Source organism: Pangasianodon hypophthalmus, chromosome 14 (genome assembly GCF_027358585.1).
Source record: "Pangasianodon hypophthalmus isolate fPanHyp1 chromosome 14, fPanHyp1.pri, whole genome shotgun sequence".
NCBI classification, from domain to species: domain Eukaryota; kingdom Metazoa; phylum Chordata; class Actinopteri; order Siluriformes; family Pangasiidae; genus Pangasianodon; species Pangasianodon hypophthalmus.
In genome coordinates this window covers 4,327,805-4,347,943 of record NC_069723.1, presented here as the reverse complement: position 1 = coordinate 4,347,943, position 20,139 = coordinate 4,327,805, and the positions used below count along the sequence as shown (strand labels likewise).

The window sequence follows — 20,139 nt, the reverse complement described above, 5'->3', positions numbered from 1 at the left end:
TCAGATGTGAAAAGAGGACTTCAATTCTTGTAATTAAATGTTTTATAACGCAAAGTGAAATGGTTTCGAAAAGGTTGTAACTTGACAACTTGACATTTAAATACAGGAACTGCCAGAGCGGGGAAAAAAGAAAATGAAAAACAAAATAAACATCAGTAAAGTTAGCATTTTTTTTTATTACTGAAAAGTTTAAACAAAAAACAATCAAAAAACTAAATATTTACAGGACTCTCCTGAAATGCGTTATGGTAGCTTTTCACACTATTTGTACTATTTCTGTCTTCCGTTTTTTATTTTATTTATTTATTTAACACTTTTGCCTTTTTTATAGTCAATATCTTAGTCAATCAATTATTTTTTTCTAAGTTTTAGTATTGATTGTATTTTATAAAATGCACTACAGGATTCACACAGATTCAGTAAACCAGCTTTTTTTGTCCTCTTTTTTTTGTCTTTTTTTTTTTTAAACAAGTGGACAAAAGTTAATTCAGACAAGTTGAGGGTGGCGGTTAGTGTAACTCCACCCCCTCAGCAGCAGCAGCAGCAGCAGCAAAAAAAGATCAAAGTTCACCCTCCATCTCCTTTTTTTTTTTTTTTTTTTTTTTTTTTTTTTTGCATCACGCAGAGCTGTCAGGAAGCAGTTCATTCCCCCTTTTAAACCACCCAATCACAGCCCTGGATTTTCCTTTTTTTTTGTCCTGTTTAACAAACTCATTGGAGGGGAGAAAAGGGGGGAAAAAAAATCAACACAGCACTTCATTCTCCAGCCCAGAGTAAAGAGTTTCTCTCAACATGACACTTCGAAGAGTTTCAAAAAAATATAGAGCTCTCAGCAGCTTTTGATAAATCACACTGTTGTAGCGACACATCATAGGCAAAGTGTGTGAGTTTAGTGACACCAAGCTGATGTCAACAACTACTGAAACGATAATGGAACAAGATCTCCAGACTTCTTTATCCTCTCGGTGAATTGTGAAATTTTTATAAATCAACAGTTTCGGCTCAAAAAAACATTCGCTAGCATAAAACAAAAGAAGGAAACAAAAAAAAAAAAAAAAAAAAAAAAACGCGATCCAAAGTTCAAATTTTTATCCATCCACTTTGAAAACTGCAGCTTGTTTCAACTCCAGGAAATTTGTGAAATTGTGAAAGGAGCGAGGAGGGCTTTAGCTGTTGTCTGATTCGTCCTCGGCTTCACGGAGCCAAGTGAAAAAAGCAGTGACTGATTTGAGGGCGACGCCCTTTCCTTGCTGCTCAGCTGGATCTTTGCTCGACTCCCACTTGTAGAAGCCGTCCTCCTTAATGATGTCCTCGTCATAGAGCACGTCGAAAAACATCCGCAATAAGTCTAAACACACACACACACACACACACACACACACACACACACACACACACAAAAGATTAGCTAGTTAGCAAGCAAGTTAATCCAACGTTCCTTCCTTGACTGAACATCATCTTGACAACGCGACAGGAAGCATTCAAAAACTCCTTACATGCATTACGTAGACTTAAGGTGGGCAGGACTAATATTTTATAATGCATGTATAAGCTCATCCTTCCACAGTCACAAGGCTGATGTGTGGCAGTGGTGTGTTCACCTCTAATTCTGCATCCACAAGCATGGGAAAACTTCCCATTATTCCAAAGTGTTCATGCATTGCCTTTTTTTTTTTTTTTTTTTTTTTTTTTTTTTTTAAGAGTAGCTAGAGTTTTTTTTTTTGTAGCTAGTGTTAGCACATAGCTGTGTTCGAGTTAAACCTTAGCATGATGTCTTTCTAATATTAAATACAAATGAAGCGGGTACAATTTGTCTGTTGGGAATACAAATGGGAATACAAACTAGAATTCCTATTCCCTTATATTTCCTATTTCCTTGGATACATGGCGTTTTTTTTTATGTATGCAAGTCGTCTCGCTTCCGGGTTTGGTTTGAAAAATCCGAAAGCTCCCAAAATTTCAATTCATAATTTCCACTTGTCCCAATGTGAATGTCAATCAAGTGTACTCATTAGATTATTAGGCCACGCCCATTATGTGTTGGGAGCATTTACACACGCTGTACAGAGACACACTCACTTGGCGGCTGCTCCATCTGCACCATGAGGCTCTGTAACGCGTAGAGCGCCTGCAGCTCCTTCTGCTCAGTATTAATGTAGCGCTGGAGCAGCTTGGCCCTCTGGGAAATCTCTTTAGTATCCACTTTATACGGTGTTTCACCTGTTTGCAGGAAAAGAAAGACAGTCAGGAGGTTTTCTGTGTGTTACTAAACCGGCTAGAAAAAAAGGATTTATTACGCAACTCACAAATGATAGCAGCCTGACACACGGAGGTCATCAGAGCTCGCACAAAGGTGTTCGATGAAGCCTGCTGCTCGTCCAGGTTCGCCTGATAAACGGCAAAGTTACATCAGTGGTGTGTTTAAAAAACAAACACACGCGCGCGCACACACACACACACACACACACACACACACACACACACACACACACACAGTAGTACCTCCACCCAGTTGTATATGCGCTGGTTGTCAGATTTGTCCTGCAGCAGTTGGTCCAGCTGTTTGGACATCTCTTCCACGCTCAGAGATTTCCTACTGCTACCAAATTTCACACACTCCTCACCCAGCGTGTAGTCCACTCCCTAAACACACACGTGCACACACACACAGACACACCCACCTCTTTTTTAATTGTTTTATTTGTTCAGTTCACTACTTGTCCAGTTATACATTATTGGGTTATGAAGACATGAGGAAGTGAAGAACGACAGAAGAAATGAGAGGATGAGCAGAGAGAGGAAGTGAGGGAGTGAGGGAGTGAGCGAAGTGATGAGGAAGTGATTTTTGATCAAACCTTCTCAGTCACAAACTTGTTGACATCTTCATCCGCAGACAGGAAGTCTTTCCAGCTAAGCCCCGCCTCCCTCCACATGACTCCAACCTTCTTATGGCTCTGCACACAAACAGAGACGTGTTTATTATAGATTATATCTCTCTATTCACTGACACACACACACACACACACACACACACACACACACACACACACACACACACACACACAGAGAGGACGTACCATTCCTTTGCAAAGCAGGGTAAGGATGTGTGCTAGCAAATCCCCAGCTTTGCCGATAGGTACCAGAGGCTTAGCCACTTCCCTGCGGGTCAGAAGTCGTAATGAGCACAACGCAGATGAAGTTCCCGTTTCATGCTCGGTTACTCGGTTATTCGGTTCTGTGAGGATAGGGAGTGCTGTGTGACTCACCTGAAGAGCGAGCCCATGGGAATCCCAGCTTCATGCAGCATGGGAGTGATCAGCTCGGCCAGGTAAACCCAGATATGAGGCACATCAATGGCCATGTCCTCAGCCACCTCCAGCACCTCCATCAGCCTGAACACACACACACACCCACACACACACACACACACACACACACACACACACACACACACACACACACACACAATGAGTAAACTCAAACTTTGACCATCCACATCATTAACATGAAATCTCTACAACAGACCACATTTATTCATTAGATCTTCTTTTTCACACAGATTCTGGTTCTGGTGTACTTCTGAGTACCTGTGAGGTCTCTAACACACATACGAAAAGACCCCACAAGTCTCAAAAACACACACACACAAACACACACCATAATGCTTATTGATGCAGGAGAAATTTCGTTTCTAGAGCACACACAAAAAAAACCCCCACAAGTCTCAGTCTCTCTCTTTCGCTCTCTCTCACACACACACACACACACACACACACACACACACACACTTTGTCTTGTTATCCTTCTGAGGACCTTCCACTGATAATTACCAATGCTACTCTATAGCTACATTTTTACCCTAACTGTAAGCAAAGGGAAACTTTTGGCTCTTAAAGTTTTCTAAATAAAAGTTGTGTGTTTTTTGCATTTAAAAAAAAAAACAAAAAAAAAAAAAACAGGAGACTGGCCACATGTCCCTACAAAGTAAAAGCTGTCAGATATTCCTATGCTTGTTGGTAAATCAGGTCCCCACAAAGATATAAAAACATGCCCACATCCACGCCCACACACACACACACACACACCCTTTGTAGTACTGCTGTGCAGACAGCGTTCCAGCTTTGACCAGTTGGTGCAGTAGTAAGCCCATGTGCTCTCTGGCGATGGTGCTGCGCTCCAGAGTCGACTCGATTCCTGTCCTCACAAACACGTAGAGCAGTGAGGCGGAGTTCAGCTCGCTCACACACTGCAGCGCCTCCTGTAGGACAGCAGGACACACACCATCACCACCAACACTGTGTTATGGTGCCATACTTTATAAGCAGAAAAGTGTGTGTACTGTTTTTCCTTTGTAAAACATTTTGCAGTAGCTGCTGCAGTGAAATTTCAGACCCAGTCAGCAGGCTAGTTCGCTAAGATCACATTTATTTGCATCGACTAGCTGGTTAATGCTAGCTAACAAAGTAGCCTGCCATTATATTCATTTTTATGTTACGCCATGTTTGTTTTTGTTTCACAAAATAGTAGCAAGCAGCAAAGCAATGGCAAACTGCTGTTAGCTGATTCGTTAATGTCGGGTTTGTTAGTGATCTAGCGTTAGATAGACATCGCTGTAGATATAGGTGTGTTGATATTCACGGCCATATATCTAATGCATGGTTCAGGTTGAACAATGCAGATGGAGAAAAAAAAAAAAAACCCTGGTGTGTGTGTGTGTGTGTGTGTGTGTGTGTGTGTATATACCTTCATGTCATTGATGTGCAAGTACTCCTCGATGATGGCAGTGGATTTCTTCTCGAGCTCCTCAGGACTTAGAGCCGGTTTAGCCGGAGCAGGAGGTGGTGTGGAGACAGGTTCTCTCTTCACTACACACACACACACACACACACACACACAGTCATCATACACTCTCCAAATGCACTAAACTGTGGGACATTCCCAGTAGGGTCCAAAGGATTAGGCCCATCATCAAGATCAGTTTTAAAAGTGATGTTCCTCAACCAAGATGAAATCATAACCAAACCAGTGTGTTATTGACCAACGGCTGTAAAGACGGTAATGAGGTCCTAATAGTGTCAATACCTCTTTTGGGTGTGGCCTGTCTGGCTTTCTAAAGTTCTGACACGAGACCACAGTAACCAAAATATAGACTAGTGAAGTGAATTGTTACACATCACTGTTTAAAATGTATTTCTGGGAAATATGAGATTGTAACTGAGAAAATCACCAGATCATCATGTCTGATTTGCATAGATGATGCTTGGACCCCTAAGCTTTCATTCAGTTCTGGCTGTAATTCAAGTCACAGGGTTATATTAATGCGCTCGTTCTAATACGTTATCATTTCCATAGTAACAGCGCATTCACAGGGACTTGTATGTGTTGATATGGTGCAGTTTTCTGTAAGGAGATGTTTATTTAACATTTATGGAAGGAGTCTCCAGTGTCAGTGCTTTGTAACAGTCAGAGGTAAAGCTGACAAGTTTTCTGACATCTTCAGGACAGAGGGGTTTACGCCTCTTTGTGGTTTCTTGTTTCATGGACGTTCCACAACATTAACTGTAACTATAAACTGATAAAAAGTATGACCTGTCATTCTTTAATAAATACAAAATTGGTAATAAATTTTTAAACTGCTGTAGTATAAGAGGAATAAACCACTCAAGGACGTGCTGTTACAGGAAAATAAATAATAGGAACTCCACTTCATTACACCACCCCAACATGGATTATTTTCCTATAACAGCACAACACACTCAGTGTTTATTCGTTTATACATTAGAGAAAGGATTAAAGTGCTGACTGTGGTGTGGACTGGACTGACCGCTGTCTTTGCTGGGTGCTCGTTCTCTCTCTCTCTCTCGTTCACGCTCTCTTGCTCGTTCTCGCTCGTCGGTCATGCTAGCGACTCGCCGCACCGTCTCCGTTGGTCTTTGCTCCCACTCGTCTTTTTCTCGGCTGAAGCTGCGTTTACTGATGGCAGGCCGGTTTCGGTCTGAACCGCGTTCGAGACGGTCGCCACGGTCACCACGCTCTCGACTCGAGCTGCTCCTGTTCATGAAGGTGAGAGAGAAAATAAAGGTTTAGGATTAGGATTTAGGAAACAGTCCACAATGCCCTCGTGTCACTGAGCTAGTGGATGGACAGATGGGGGAACGTATGCATGGTAAAGGAAAAGCATGCCCTCTGACCTTTGTGGTACTCTTCTTTCAGCGTCTATGTTGGAGGAAGATGAGGAGGAGGAAGAAGGCTGCTGGAGGGCGGAGAAGCGATTCAGTGTGCTCGTACGGCTCGAGTCTTGAGCTGCAAACACACACACACACACACACACACACACACACACCATTGTGTATATAGTAATTGTACAGATTGTAATGTACGTAATGTAGTTGCAGTTGCAATACAAAAATATAATTATTGCAAAAAAGTACAATTATTTGTTTGTCTATAATTGTGACTCAGATTATTAGACCACAGTAAATAATTCAGTAATGAAAAGGGCTCAAACTTTTTTGGCAACTGTCAGCTACATAAACCTCAATTTAAACTTTACTAGTTGTGCTTATATTTCTAAAAAGATTAAAGAAATTATACCACTATATAAATACCGTAAATAATACTACACTTTATTTATGGGGCATTTTTCATACACATGGTAGCTCAAAGGGTTAAAAAATAAATAAATAAATAAAGCAATATAAATGTTACAAAGATATATCTATTAAAGAACGTAAAAGTATAAATATACAAACTGAACAATAATAAAATACACAAAAATAGAATAAAATGTTTTTTAATTAGTAATTTTATAATAAAATAAAATAAAGATAAAAAACAGCATATATATTGAGAAGAACAGTGGACCTAAAATGAAACCTTGTGGAACTCCAAAGAATTAAAAGAAAGGTTCTACTCAACAATCATCTACTCAATTACTGAGATCGAGTAAGAGTGAAATTAATATTATGTGCATTAGCACTGAGCCTCAGTCTCTGTGGAAATACAATTAAACATATCTATGGCCCATTATGCCATTAACACACACAAACTCACACACACGCACACACACTCAGAACTCACCACTATCACTGGGTTTAGCCCCTGAGCCCCCACTGCTCCCTTTGCCCCAGCTGCCCCATGATCCTTTGCCACCAGGGGCAAGTAGCTGGTTGTTAAAGTCCAGGGCGCCTGGCTGTGAAATGAGAGAGACAAAAACAGCAAAGACTAAAAAGCAAGTAGTTTATTAGTTTATTTGTGTGTGTGTGTGTGTGTGTGTACACATATACACATACATATACATACATACATATATATATATATATATATATATATATATATTCATGTATCATACATACATAACATGCATATGTGTATAAATACAAACTCTGCCCTAACGATATTAGTTCCTGTTCTCATTTACAATACAGCAGCTTTACAGTATTTCCCAAATTTAAAAAAAAAAAAAAAACCCTGTAGCTTCCCATGTTACAGACAAACCTGAAAGCTTAAACCTGGAATGTTGGAAAAGTTAAGCTACAGCTTTCCCTCTGACTGTTACAAAGCTCTGATACTGGAGACTCCTTCCATAAATGTTAAATAAACGTTTTCTTAATCCGTTTATTATTAGTGTGTCGTCCACTGTACGAGTTCCTGTTACTATAGCAACAATCACGTATTAAAATGAGCACATTAATATAAAACTCTTCTGACCAGTCAGGATGGTGTTGATGGGCAGTGAAGAGCACCATCAAAAAAAAAAGGAAGTGGTTCTTACTAGGAAATGTTCTATTGGCTCCAATAATCCGAATACACAGTTAATTATTTCTTAACGTTAGTTAATTGGTTGTAATTGTTATTGAGATGATACCTTGGTGATCTTGCTGAGGCGACTGGTGTCGATGGGTCGGTTCTTGGTGGAGATGGGCACCGTATTCCAGCCGTCGTCTGGTGGTGGGTTGCCACGGTGTGAGGTGGGGCCAACACCGCGGGGGCCCAGGGTCACACCTCCTCCTCCTCCTCCTCCTCCTCCTCCTCCAACTCCTCGCGTCTCCTTCTTGGAGAGGAGCTGCTGCTGGACTTTAATCTGCTCTCGCTGCTCCTCCATCTCAGCGTCCTTGTGGATCTGCTCTATTGTCTTGGGGCCCTGATCTCCTCGCCTGGGCACCCAGTTATTCTAAAAGAATTGTGAACAAGGAAGATCATTTTTGTAGATTTGCAAAAAAAGGAAATATATATTTACCAGTGCGTTACTGGTATTTACGGTAGCTGCACTACTCCTGGATTTACGGTAGTTATGCTGCTTTCGAAAGCTCTTAAGTTGGAATTTCTGACTTCCGACTAGAAAAAAAAAATCAAAAGAAAACACCCTTCAACTCAGAAGTCCTACTCAGAAAGTCGGGAAGGTGCCCTCAACTGTAAGCTCAGCAAGCGACGACAAATCAACATGGCTGCTCACAGCATCAACAGTAAAAAAAAAAAAAAAAACAGAAGCTTGTCATTTTTAATTATGTTTTTACTGTATATATTAGCATATACTTTCAATCAATCAGCATACAGATATTTTTGCTTGTTAAATCTATAACATTGACTTATACAGTTCATCGTTTTGGAGGAGGTAAATATAAATCACTTAGTATATATCACTAAAGTTACATAGCTAGATTGTTGCTAAGAGAAGACAAACATGGAAGTGTGGAGGTCGTAAAACCGAACTCTGACTTCCCACTTCAGAGTTAAGACGAATGCAGCATTAGGTCTGTGAGAAGATTATCCCAGGAGCTTAATTTCTGAGCTTCCTGCCATCACCAACCCTGCACAGTAGATGGCGATATTTTTAACACTGGACAGTTTATTTTCTTACGGTTCATATGTAAATGTAAAGTAAAGCCTGTTTAGAAATTTGTGTACATCGCTCAAGTTCTAAGTTAGACAAAGTCAGCTTCGCTATATGTAGCAATGATTAGCATAACCCTCAGGAACATTAGCTACAGCGCTAGCTCTGTATGCATACAGCACACAACCAATAAGGCATTCAAATCATTTCAAAGCTAAATGTTCATAAACACCATCCTGAATTACACTTATAAACAATGAAATACAAGATGTCATTTCCTGGATCTAAATTAAAAATGTTCTGAAAATCCCAAAGATGTGCTACATGCAAACAAATCAGGAGGATTCGTCTCTGGAAGAACAAATTCTCCAGAAAACTGAATGAGTTTAGAAATGAGTGAGCTGCAACTTACTGCCAACACCCATCTAATTACACCCATGTAATTTAGCTCACACACAAACACACACACACACAAACACACACACACACACACACACACTTACTTCGCAGTCTCTAGCACTTCCACAGAAATGAAACTTTGGTTGTTTCCAAAGAAGCTTGGCATGGGTGTGTGTGTGTGTTTGAGAAAGGTCAATGACAGAGATAAAGCAAAACCTACTAGAACTACACACACATTAAAATATACACACGTTTATAAACAGATAAAAGATTGCATGCTAATATCAAATATAAGTAGGGGAAATAAGGAAACGTAATAAGGGGGAAGGGCTTAATACAGTGATTTGAAGAAGCTGGTTAGATATTGGTGTGAGATGGACGCCCATGTCAGCTTATGGTGCAGTATAACAGCATCTCACACACACACACACACACACACACACACACACACACACACACAGAGAGAGAGAGAGAGACACGCACGCACATACAGTCATGTCCATAAGTATTTGAACGGTGACTTAATTTTCGTAATTTTTGCCTCTGTACTCCACAATGGATTGGAAATGAAGCAATCAAGATGTGACTGAAGTGTAGACTTTCAGCTTTAATCCAATGGGTTTAACAATAATATCGCACTAATCTTTTAGGAATTACAGCCTTTTTTTTTCTTTTTTTAAAAGAGTCCCTTCATTTTCACAGGCTCAAAAGTAATTGGGAAATGGTCTGATAAGCAGTTTCATGGCCAGGAGTGGCCTATTTTCTCCTCATTTCATGACAAAGAGATCAAAGGTCTGGAGTTGATTCCAAGTGCTGCATCTGTATTTGGTAGCTGTTCAGGGGAACTCTCACTATGCAGTCCAAAGAAGTGTTGATGCAAGTGAACAAGGCCATCATTAGGCTGAAGAGAAAAAAAAAACAGACGGAATGCACTGGCAAGCTCAGGAACACCAAAATGCCTGGAAAACCACGGAAGACATCTAAAGCGGATGATCGCGGAATTCTTTCCTTGATGAAGGCAAAAACCCCTTCACGACATCTAGCCAAGTCAAGAACACTCTGGAGGACGTAGGTGTATCAAGTCTACAATCAAGAAACGCCTTCATAAATGTAAATACAGAGGGTTCACGTCAAGATGCAAACCACTGGTAACACTCCAGAACAGAAAGGCCAGATTAGACTTTGCTAAACATCATCTAAAAAAGCCTGACCAGGTCTGGAACAAGATTCTTTAGACAGATGAAACCTAGATTAACTTGTACCAGAAGAGATGAGTATGGAGAAGGAAAGGAAGGGATCATGATCCAAAGCATACCACATCATCTGTCAAACATGTGGAGGCAGTGTTATGGCATGGGCATGTATGGCTGCCAATGGAACTGGGTCACTGGTGTTTATGAATGATGTGACTGCTGATAGAAGTAGCAGGATGAATTCTGAAGTGTATAGAGCTATACTTTCAGTCAAACGCTGCAAAACTGATAGGACAGCGCTTCACAGTACAGATGACCCAAAACAAACCGCAAAAGCAACCCAAGAGCTTCTTAAGGCGAAGAAGTTGAATGTTGTTAAACCCAATTGAGCATGCTTTTCATGTACTGAAGACAAAACTGAAGGTAGAAAGACCCACTAACAAGTAGCAACTCAAGGGAGGAAACTCAGCATTTGGTAATATCCATGGGTTCTAGATTTCAGGCAGTCATTGACTGCAAAGGATTTGCGTCCAAGTATTAAAAACAATCCTTATATTTATAATTATGTTAGTTTGACCAATTACTTTTGATCCTGTGAAAATGGAGGGAGTCCATTTGTGATCCACTGTGGTGGTGTACAGAAGTAAAATTATATATATCATTACACACACACACACACACACACACACACACACACACACACACACACACACAGTGCGCATTCCCTAATGTTCCTTATTCTTATCCTTATTCTAACATATCTATTCATTCTGATTCATGTTGGCTGTGTTTAGTTTGTTGCAACTCTTATTTGCAACTCTTACCCGTCTCAGGTCGATGACATCCTGCAGCATGAACCGGATTCTGGAGGACGTCTTCCTCTCTTTAATGATCTTCTCCATCTGGTTAAAATACTGATCCATACGAGGCTGGAGACAGAAGGAAAAAGAAAGAAAGGAAGGAAGGAAAAAAAAAAACACTTAAAAAAAAAAATTACTGGAGATACATATATCAAATATCCTAACAGGATTCAGACAGACTCATGTAATTTTGGAAGAGGAAAAAAAAAAAAAAAGAACAAAAAAAAAAAGAGAACAAAAAAAAAAAAAGTTATGAACAATATGTCCCGTATGTTTTCATTTATGATGTGCGCTGTGTGTGGAGCGCTTTATTAATCTGGTGGTCTTAGATTATTTTGGCTTCTGATACACATATTTGACTGATACACATATTAGTGAGTATTCTTTCTGCCGTGTGTGTGCGCGCGCGTGCGTGTGTGTGTGTTACCCTGGCCTTCTCGAAGTCCAGGTCCTTGCCGATGGTGGACAGCAGTCTGCACAGACACTCCAGGCTCTCCTCGTCATGGTTCTTCAGCAGTTTGACCACGCAGTCGTGCATGATGCTCTCTGTGAGCATCTTCAGCTTGAAGAGCTCGCCGATGAACTTGATGTTGCCGAGGGAGCGTCGCCGTGCCGCGTCCTTCGCCTCTTCCAGCTCCTCCCTCTGACGCTGACGCACCTCCTCCTGCAGAGGGGAGGAGGAAAAAAGACATAAAAAAAATAAAGAAGGAGTCAGCAGCCAAGGATGAGCTTTTATTCTCAATGATCAAACAATAATACAAAATACAAAGTCTATACAGCACTACACAATACTATATAGTACTGCACAATACCCCACCTTACTGCACAATACTGCAAAATACTCCACAGTACTGCACAATATAGCACAATACTCCACAGTGCTGCAGCATACTTCACAATACCCCACAGCACTGTATAAGACTGTACTGTGATAATGTTGTAAACTGTGTTGCAATAAAATGTGATCTCAGTAGAGAAGAATCAGTGTGTGTGTGTGTGTGTGTGTGCGTGTGTGCGTGTGTGTGCGCGTACCTCAGTGGCAGCGTCTAGCTCCTTTTGTTTCTTCTCGAACGTCTCGTCATCGTCCTTGTCCTTCTCAAACTCTTTCTGGCAGCGATTCAGCAGAAGCTTTCGGAAATTCACCGTCACTCCCGGCTTATCAGAGGTAGGCACTTTCAACTGCACAGAGAGATAGACAGAGAGAGAGAGAGAGAGAGAGAGAGAGAGAAAATTCTCAAATGAATGCACGCAGTGGCATTTAATCTCAGATTCAGAATATGAAGCCGTGTCTGATGCATAAAGACACACACACAGACACGCACACAGACACGCGCACGCACACAGACACGCGCACGCACGCACGCACACAGACACACGCACACACAAGCACACCCACCCCCATGAGGCAGCGGCACATGTTAGCGTAAGCGACAGAGAAGTTGGGCTCGGAGATGGCCTTCTCGAACACCAGGTCGATCACGCCCTTCAGCCTCTCCTCTGTGTCGATGGTCATCTCTGTGATCTGCTTCATCAGCGGCTGGAACATCTGGGGGGTCAGTTTGTTCAGCACGCCTCGCACACGCCGCAACAGCTCCTGCGTCTTCACTGATTCCGGGTCATCGACGTCGCCTCCGCCCCCACGCCGCCACGCCTTCTCGGCCTTGCTCAGCTGAATATCGTCATTCAGGGACACGCCGGACAGCACGATCTTCCTCGGTTCCTTACGGGATCCGGACTGACCCGAGCGCCTCGGGCCGGGCAAACCCACAGCCTGGAGAGAGAGAAATGAGAGGGAGATTGACAGAGAGAGAGAGCGAGAGATACACAGAGTAAGAAATACAGAGAAGAAACAGAGAAAAGAAACAAGAAATAAAATAAGATGGAGGAAGAGAGAAAGCAAGCAGGGGAAAACTAAATGATATACGTAACATGGGCCATTCGTCAATTCTACACAAGTGTCATGCTACATGTTGTTGTGAAGCTGTGATTGGTAGACAGACTGACCGGGCCACGCCCCCCGACTGGCTGTCTGCCCAGGTTAGCAAATGAGGGGGTGAAATCTGGACCACAGTTCATTCTGCTCAGGTCTAACGGCCGCAGAGGAGTTTTATTCACCTGAAGAGAGAGAGAGAGAGAGAGAGAGAGTCAGAGAGTGAGAGAAGGAGTCAGTTAGGCAGAAAGACAGAGTAAAGGACAGACAGAGATAATTAGTGCTGAACATGTTACATGAGGCGGTAACAGCATCATCAACTTTAAACACCAATCAGGTTGCAGTATGCAAATGAAGTATGCAAATGAAAGCCATACAACCAAATAGAATTTAATGTGCCAAGCAATTGTATTATTCAATATGCAAAATGTTACTGCCTAAGTTTTGGGTGACTTTAAATATGACACGGCGACTGAACTTTGTGTGTGTGTGTGCGTGCGTGCGTGCTTGTGTGTGTGTGTGTGTGTGTGTGTGTGTGTGTGTGTGTGCGTGTGCGTGTGCGTGCGCGCTGTACCTTATCCAGCACCACATCGCTGATGTGTGGTAGCCCCTCTGGTTTGTGCATGCTAGCGCTGATGAACTGGAAGCCCAGAAGAAACTCTCGGTCATATTTCTTCTTCTCCTCAGGATTCAGAGGTTTCCACTGTTCTGTGAGGATCAGAGAAGCACACACCATGTTTTTACAAGAATTTCACTAACACTATACCAGGATACAAACCTTTCTCATTTTTTATTTATACAAAAACAGTAGAATGTATTTTAATAATTAAATCAGTGTATGAGTTTTATTAACACACACACACACCCTCTTTGTACTGGTATTTCTGCTCGGTGGGCGTGGCGGGTTCGGGACTCTGTGGTTGGATGTTTTCAGCATCGAGCTTGTCCTCCTTCTCCTCCCATGTCTCTTCCACTTCTTCTACAGGGGGTGGAGCTACAGGGGCAGGCTCGGCCTGCTCTGATTTTACCAGGGGCGTGGCCTCTGGCTTTGGTGGTGGTGGCTAATATGAAGAATTATGATATTATCAATACTTGTCAGCACATATGCAGACATCCGCTTCGAAACACACGCGCACACACACACACACACACACACACACACACACCTCTTTAAAGGCATCCAGCACATCACCAGTCTCCTTCTTGTTTAGGTCCTTCAACTTCCTCTTCTTCTTTGGCACAGAAACAGCTGCATGGAGAAAGAAAGAAGGGTCATGTAAGGACAAACCACATGATTATTGTGAGTGTAAATAAAGGCCCAAAGGCCTCATAGTGTTATTTATGCACATTGTACTGATTACATTGTATCGTGAGCTTTGATTTTTAATATTGGCAGCCAATCAGAGATGAGTACTTTTGAAGTGATGGTATAACATCATCTTTACAAACAATTACTGTTCCAACAAAGAAAAGAAAACATCAGCTGTTTAAAATGGAGATATTTCCACGAGTGGAGTGTGTGAAATAATTCAAACAAATTGCTACTAGCTCACAAAATTTCTTCGAATCTTTTTTACATGCATGTACCTGGGATAGTGCTGTCCGGGGCTGTTGTTTGTAGAGGGGGCGTGTCCTCTCGTTCCTCCGCAGGAGCAGGAGCAGGAGCAGGAGCAGAAGGAAGAGGAGGAGGAGGCGTGGCTTTAGCAGCAACACACACAGGCTCTGAGGGACTTGGGGTTTCCTCAACGATCAGTTCTGGGGTCTCCTTAGCAACAGGACAAGGCTCCTCGACAACAGTTTCTTGGACAACAGGCTCGCTGGTTTCTGTGGCAACTGGAGGAGGCATCTCGTTTACAACCGGAGTCTCCAGGACAACAGGAGTCGGGGTTTCCTTGGCAACTGGTGAAGGGATCTCCTTGACAGCTGATGAGGGGGTATCCTTGGCAACCACAGACAGGGTTTCTGTGACAACAGGAGTGGAAATCTCAGTGACAACTGGGGTGGGCGTCGGCTTAGGAGCCGGTGTTTCTTTGACACTCGGGATACAAGATTCCTTGACGGCTGGAAGTGGCGGCGTCATGCTGACAACCTGAGTGGGGGTTTCCTTGACGACAGGGGGGACAGCTTTGGTAGTCCGTGTTGAGCATTCCTCGATAACGGGTGGAGCCTCTTTGGTGATGTCAGGCTCAGCGAGAGGGCTGACATCTCTTTTGGGGTCTGCAGTTAATCCGTTTACAAGTTGCAGCTCCTCTGGCTGCGCGATTGGAGACTCCAGTGCTGGCTCCGCCCCTGAAACCGGAAGATGAATAGACACTGATGCTGGCCCCGCCCCATTCTCTGTAGAACCATTAGTGTTTGAAGGAACCAATGCTGATGAGGACTTTGGCTCCTGCTGTTTTGGAGCTTTGGGTGGCATGGGTTTTTCCATGGCAGGAGGCGGGGCATCAACTGTGTCACTGATTGGGCTGGTGGGAGGCGGAGTGGGCGGAGCGTCTGGGACAGGGCTTTCCCCTGGGGGAATGGGGAACTCTAGGGACACTACAGGCTGTACCCAGTCATCTATAAAGACAGAAAACAGCCAGAAACTGACTCAGTGTCAAAGCAAGTGAGGGTTTCTGCACCAACTTGTAATGAAACAAGAGAAAAATGTAGAGGAAGGCATGGGCAAAGAGACCTGGAGACCTAATGCAAAGTAGCTGTTTTTATACCATGCACTGGCAGGAATCGTGTCATGTTAGTTTTTAGTTTTTTTTGCTGTCCTTAACAACCTCTTGATTTTGACCTGCCATATATATATATATATATGCCATATTCTAAAAGGAGCCATATTATTGTGTTTACATTTGGTCTTTGTCTTTCTACAAAAAACACTCATTATCTGAGTCTCACTTGCTGTTCCTCAATCGCTGTTCTTACTACGTGTCATAGATTCAACACACAATTTCAAACATGTCTGAAAACATCAGTGTCTGTGACAGCTCGGCAGACTGAGAAAATAATGTCTGGGAAATCGGGGCTAAAAATTGTGCAGTGTGGATTCAGAATAAAGGAAGGAAGAAAGACACGCACATTTAAAAATAATAAAAGATAAAATGAAAGCAAAGACTGAAACTAAAGGCAAAACTAAAGACGATAGTGAGACTGGTATGTAGCACAAGAGTGAGAAACTACCAGCTGGACACCACATAGTCTGTGTGTGTGTGTGTGTGTGTGTGTGTGTGTGTGTGTGCGCGTGTGTTTAATCATTACAAAAAGCCAAAAAATCATAACCCGTAGATACCCTTCCTTACCTGCTCTGGCTGCTGTGACAGGAGGCGTGGCTTTCTCACCATTAGACTGTGTGATGGCTCCGCCCTCTGACATGGGCAGAACCGACTGGGTAAGAGGAGAAAATGATGAGTTAAACAGTAAGTCACTGTGGCGCATATGATGTATGTGTCCGTTTTGCAGAAGACATTTACTGACAAATCTGACACTGTGAAAACACTTCACTGGCTCTTGGAAAAAAAGTCCATGGAAATTTCTTAGTACTGAAAGAGTGTGTTACCTGTGGAGGCGTAGGTGTGGAGGCACTGCGGCCCCCGGACATGATCTCCTCCGTGATGTCTTTGCCTCCTTGATTAGGGTCTCGTATCCTTATCTGAGGGAAAAAAGTTCTAATTAACGTTAACATTTCTCACATGCATGAAAATTTTTAAAAAAGAATGAGTGAGAGTGAATGAATGATAGGAAAGAAAGAACAAGAGAGAGAGGTGAAGGAATGCTGAGGAGTTGAGTGACTCCTGTTATGGAGTTACTCTGTGCATTTGCTCTCTCACACACACAGACACACACAGACACACACAGACACACACAGACACACACAGACACACACAGACACACAGACACTTTACTTCTACCTAAAGTCAGAGAAAAAGCTAAACAAACACACATGTATACACACACACACACAGATATCCAGCAGATGTTTGTCCATCTTACCTATCTCAAGTATGTGAAAAGCTTGACGCAATCGAGTTCTCTCACACACACATTCACACACACTCACACACACACAGAGGCATGAGCCAGCACATTTGCTAGCCGCGCTAAAGGCCCGAAGGCCTGTTTAGTCCTGGAGCCCGAGTCCAAACCCAGCCCGACTCTATACACACATACACACATACACACACACACACACACACGCCCACACCAACACCAACACCTACACACACACACAGACACACACACACCCTGGGCCTTCAAGCTCTCTCGCATGCGCACACAAACACATGCACACACATGCACGCATGCACGTAGAGAAAAATTAGAGAGAGTGTAAGAGAAGAGAGAGAGAGAGGCCTTGTGAAATGAGTGCAGTGGAATGTGTACACACCCACCGAACGAGAGACAGACACAGACGAGAGAGAAAGAGAGAGAGAGAGAGAGAGAGACAGAGAGAGACAGAGAGAGAGAGAGAGACAAATATGGGGAGGATATTCCCCTTCCGGCACAGAGAGTGGGCGGGAAAGGGAGTTGAGCCACGTGGAGCTGCTGAGTTGTGCTGACTTGTCCTTCTCACACACACACACACACACACACACACACACACACACACACACCATAGATAGCAAAGCCTAGAATGGTAGAATGACTGTGCAGTTTCATAACAGCTAACCATAAGGTGTGTGTGCTTTGTTCATAAAGTTACATTAAACACACACACACACACACATACACACACACACACACACAGCCTGTTGCTCACTCTTTTTGCTCCAGTCTTCCTCCCTGTTCTGTCATTTTCCTCTTCGTTCAGTCTCCCTCTTCTTGTTCCACTGCGTTAGCTACGCGACTTGCTAACACACTTTGGGCAGCATGCAGAGGGGGGCTGGTGCGCAGGATTGTGAGCGTCCAGTGGGTCAAAGTTCACCCAGTTAAACGTCTACCAGCTGCATGCTCCCATAAACACCGGACTCATACGACTAACATGACTAGAGCTGCATTTATTCTAGAGTTTTACAGAACTACATCAACGATTTTAATTTTCAGCAAATAAACAAGCAACCATGCAGAAAATTTATTAAACTAGATCGGTGAAAAATTATGATTTAAATGAACTAACCATGACATTTTACCAGAGATTTGCCATCCAGAGCAGTAAGAGTACTTCTCTGAACACCACTCCACTACCTCTGCAACTCTGGCACATTTCTTTCTTTAACTGCTGCTAAAACACCATAAACAAAATACCTTATTCCAGACTAGAGCTGTGTACTGGTCGGCGCTGCACTGTCCTTTACCCTATTGTCCTGTTTAGTAATTGTTGTACTGTCTTTTAAAAAAAAAAAAAACACGTTTGCACATGTGCACTTTATGCAGTTCTGTGTATGTCTTTGTAGGCTTGTTTACAATTACCAGAGATCAAAGACTAGAGCAGTAAAATTACTAGAGATCAAAGACTAGAGCAGTAAAATTACTAGAGATCAAAGACTAGAGCAGTAAAATTACTAGAGATCAAAGACTAGAGTAGTTAAATTACTAGAGATCAAAGGCAATTGCAGTAAAATTACCAGAGATCAAAGACTAGAGCAATAAAATTACTAGAGATCAAAGACTAGAGCAGTAAAACTACTAGAGATCAAAGGCAATGGCATTAAAATTACCAGAGATCAAAGACTAGAGCAGTAAAATTACTAGAGATCAAAGACTAGAGCAGTAAAACTACTAGAGATCAAAGGCAATGGCATTAAAATTACCAGAGATCAAAGACTAGAGTAGTGAAATTACTAGAGATCAAAGGCAATGGCATTAAAATTACTAGAGATCAAAGACTAGAGCAGTAAAATTACTAGAGATCAAAGACTAGAGCAGTAAAACTACTAGAGATCAAAGGCAATGGCATTAAAATTACCAGAGATCAAAGGCAATGGCATTAAAATTACTAGAGAGCAAAGACTAGAGCAGTAAAAGTACTACAGAGCAAAGACTAGAGCAGTAAAATGAATTTATTCATATTATTTTCATGTCCTTCCAATTCTAGCACCTCTCCTCTGAACTTTGCCCAATTTAACCTTAATCACAACACAACCACGTCACTGCCTACGTCAACAATCACATCCCTGACTGCAAATATTGCAGCAAGGAGAGGGGAAAAAAAAAAAAAAAAAAAAAAACTTATTTCAACATGTGCAGTGATGTTTCTATTAAATATTTAGCCTTCTCTTTAGCGCAACAGCAGACGATGACGTGACGGACGCTCACCTGTTTGCGTTCCCGCTTGGCCGGGGCTGCGTGCTGCGGAGGGGGCGGGGCTTGCTGCTGCTGGGGGGTGGGGTTCATGAGGACAGGTGCCGTGGCTACAGGAGGAGTGAACTGGGGCTGGGCGGGGTAGTACGCTCCAGCTACAACACAACACACAGATAAAAAAAAAAAGAAGTAAAGGATCGAAAGGATTTCATCAGGGGTCCAATCCCGTTTTTTCCTGAAGATATGTCCTTCGTTCAGGACGTGAACCATTTATACTGCTTCTGACTTCGAAAATATTGGTCTGATTACATTTTTCCAGCATCGTTAAATCACAGCATACATGTATATACACACACAAGTAGCACAGCACTAGTGACTTATTATTATCACTGTATACGCTACGGTTATGCTACACTGGGTCAAAAGTATGTGGACACCTGATCATCACACCCATATATATATATATTTCTTCCCCAAACTGTTGCCACACAACTGCAGAGAATGTCTCTGTATAGAATTGTACAGAATGTCAGTGTCTCTGTGCACAAAGCGAGCTCCATGAAGACACAGAAAAACATATATACTATAATACACACTTAAAAATAAGTTAAGGTACATGATCCGACTTTAAGCACCACTGATGTACCTTTACTCTTAAAGCTAAATTAAAAGTATACCACATGCACCTTCCCAGGT

General features: G+C 42.4%; 1 protein-coding gene across 4 annotated transcripts in view; it reads right to left on the bottom strand.

Moving 5' to 3' along the window:
- Window positions 1–156: 156 nt before the first annotated feature.
- The window catches only part of wu:fb16f03 (eukaryotic translation initiation factor 4 gamma 1), a 29,411-nt gene continuing 9,428 nt past the window's right edge, over window positions 157–20,139 (bottom strand). For 2 of the 4 annotated variants that reach the window (XM_034310530.2, XM_034310531.2), the window contains 25 exons: window positions 19,459–19,598; window positions 16,763–16,855; window positions 16,506–16,590; window positions 14,803–15,774; window positions 14,382–14,464; window positions 14,081–14,276; window positions 13,790–13,923; window positions 13,290–13,400; window positions 12,682–13,056; window positions 12,318–12,464; window positions 11,713–11,949; window positions 11,250–11,354; window positions 7,868–8,173; window positions 7,081–7,192; window positions 6,192–6,303; window positions 5,825–6,051; window positions 4,744–4,865; window positions 4,086–4,258; window positions 3,267–3,392; window positions 3,078–3,159; window positions 2,856–2,954; window positions 2,503–2,643; window positions 2,307–2,388; window positions 2,080–2,220; window positions 157–1,348 (listed from right to left, as the gene is read on the bottom strand). In XM_034310530.2, coding sequence (XP_034166421.2) covers window positions 1,167–1,348; window positions 2,080–2,220; window positions 2,307–2,388; window positions 2,503–2,643; window positions 2,856–2,954; window positions 3,078–3,159; window positions 3,267–3,392; window positions 4,086–4,258; window positions 4,744–4,865; window positions 5,825–6,051; window positions 6,192–6,303; window positions 7,081–7,192; window positions 7,868–8,173; window positions 11,250–11,354; window positions 11,713–11,949; window positions 12,318–12,464; window positions 12,682–13,056; window positions 13,290–13,400; window positions 13,790–13,923; window positions 14,081–14,276; window positions 14,382–14,464; window positions 14,803–15,774; window positions 16,506–16,590; window positions 16,763–16,855; window positions 19,459–19,598 — 4,583 coding nt within the window. In that variant the 3' untranslated portion in view covers window positions 157–1,166. Of the gene's footprint in view, window positions 1,349–2,079; window positions 2,221–2,306; window positions 2,389–2,502; window positions 2,644–2,855; window positions 2,955–3,077; window positions 3,160–3,266; window positions 3,393–4,085; window positions 4,259–4,743; window positions 4,866–5,824; window positions 6,052–6,191; window positions 6,304–7,080; window positions 7,193–7,867; window positions 8,174–11,249; window positions 11,355–11,712; window positions 11,950–12,317; window positions 12,465–12,681; window positions 13,057–13,289; window positions 13,401–13,789; window positions 13,924–14,080; window positions 14,277–14,381; window positions 14,465–14,802; window positions 15,775–16,505; window positions 16,591–16,762; window positions 16,856–17,196; window positions 17,490–17,962; window positions 18,710–19,458; window positions 19,599–20,139 lie in introns of those variants that run through there. The other 2 variants (XM_034310533.2, XM_034310532.2) reach the window with 2 other exon arrangements.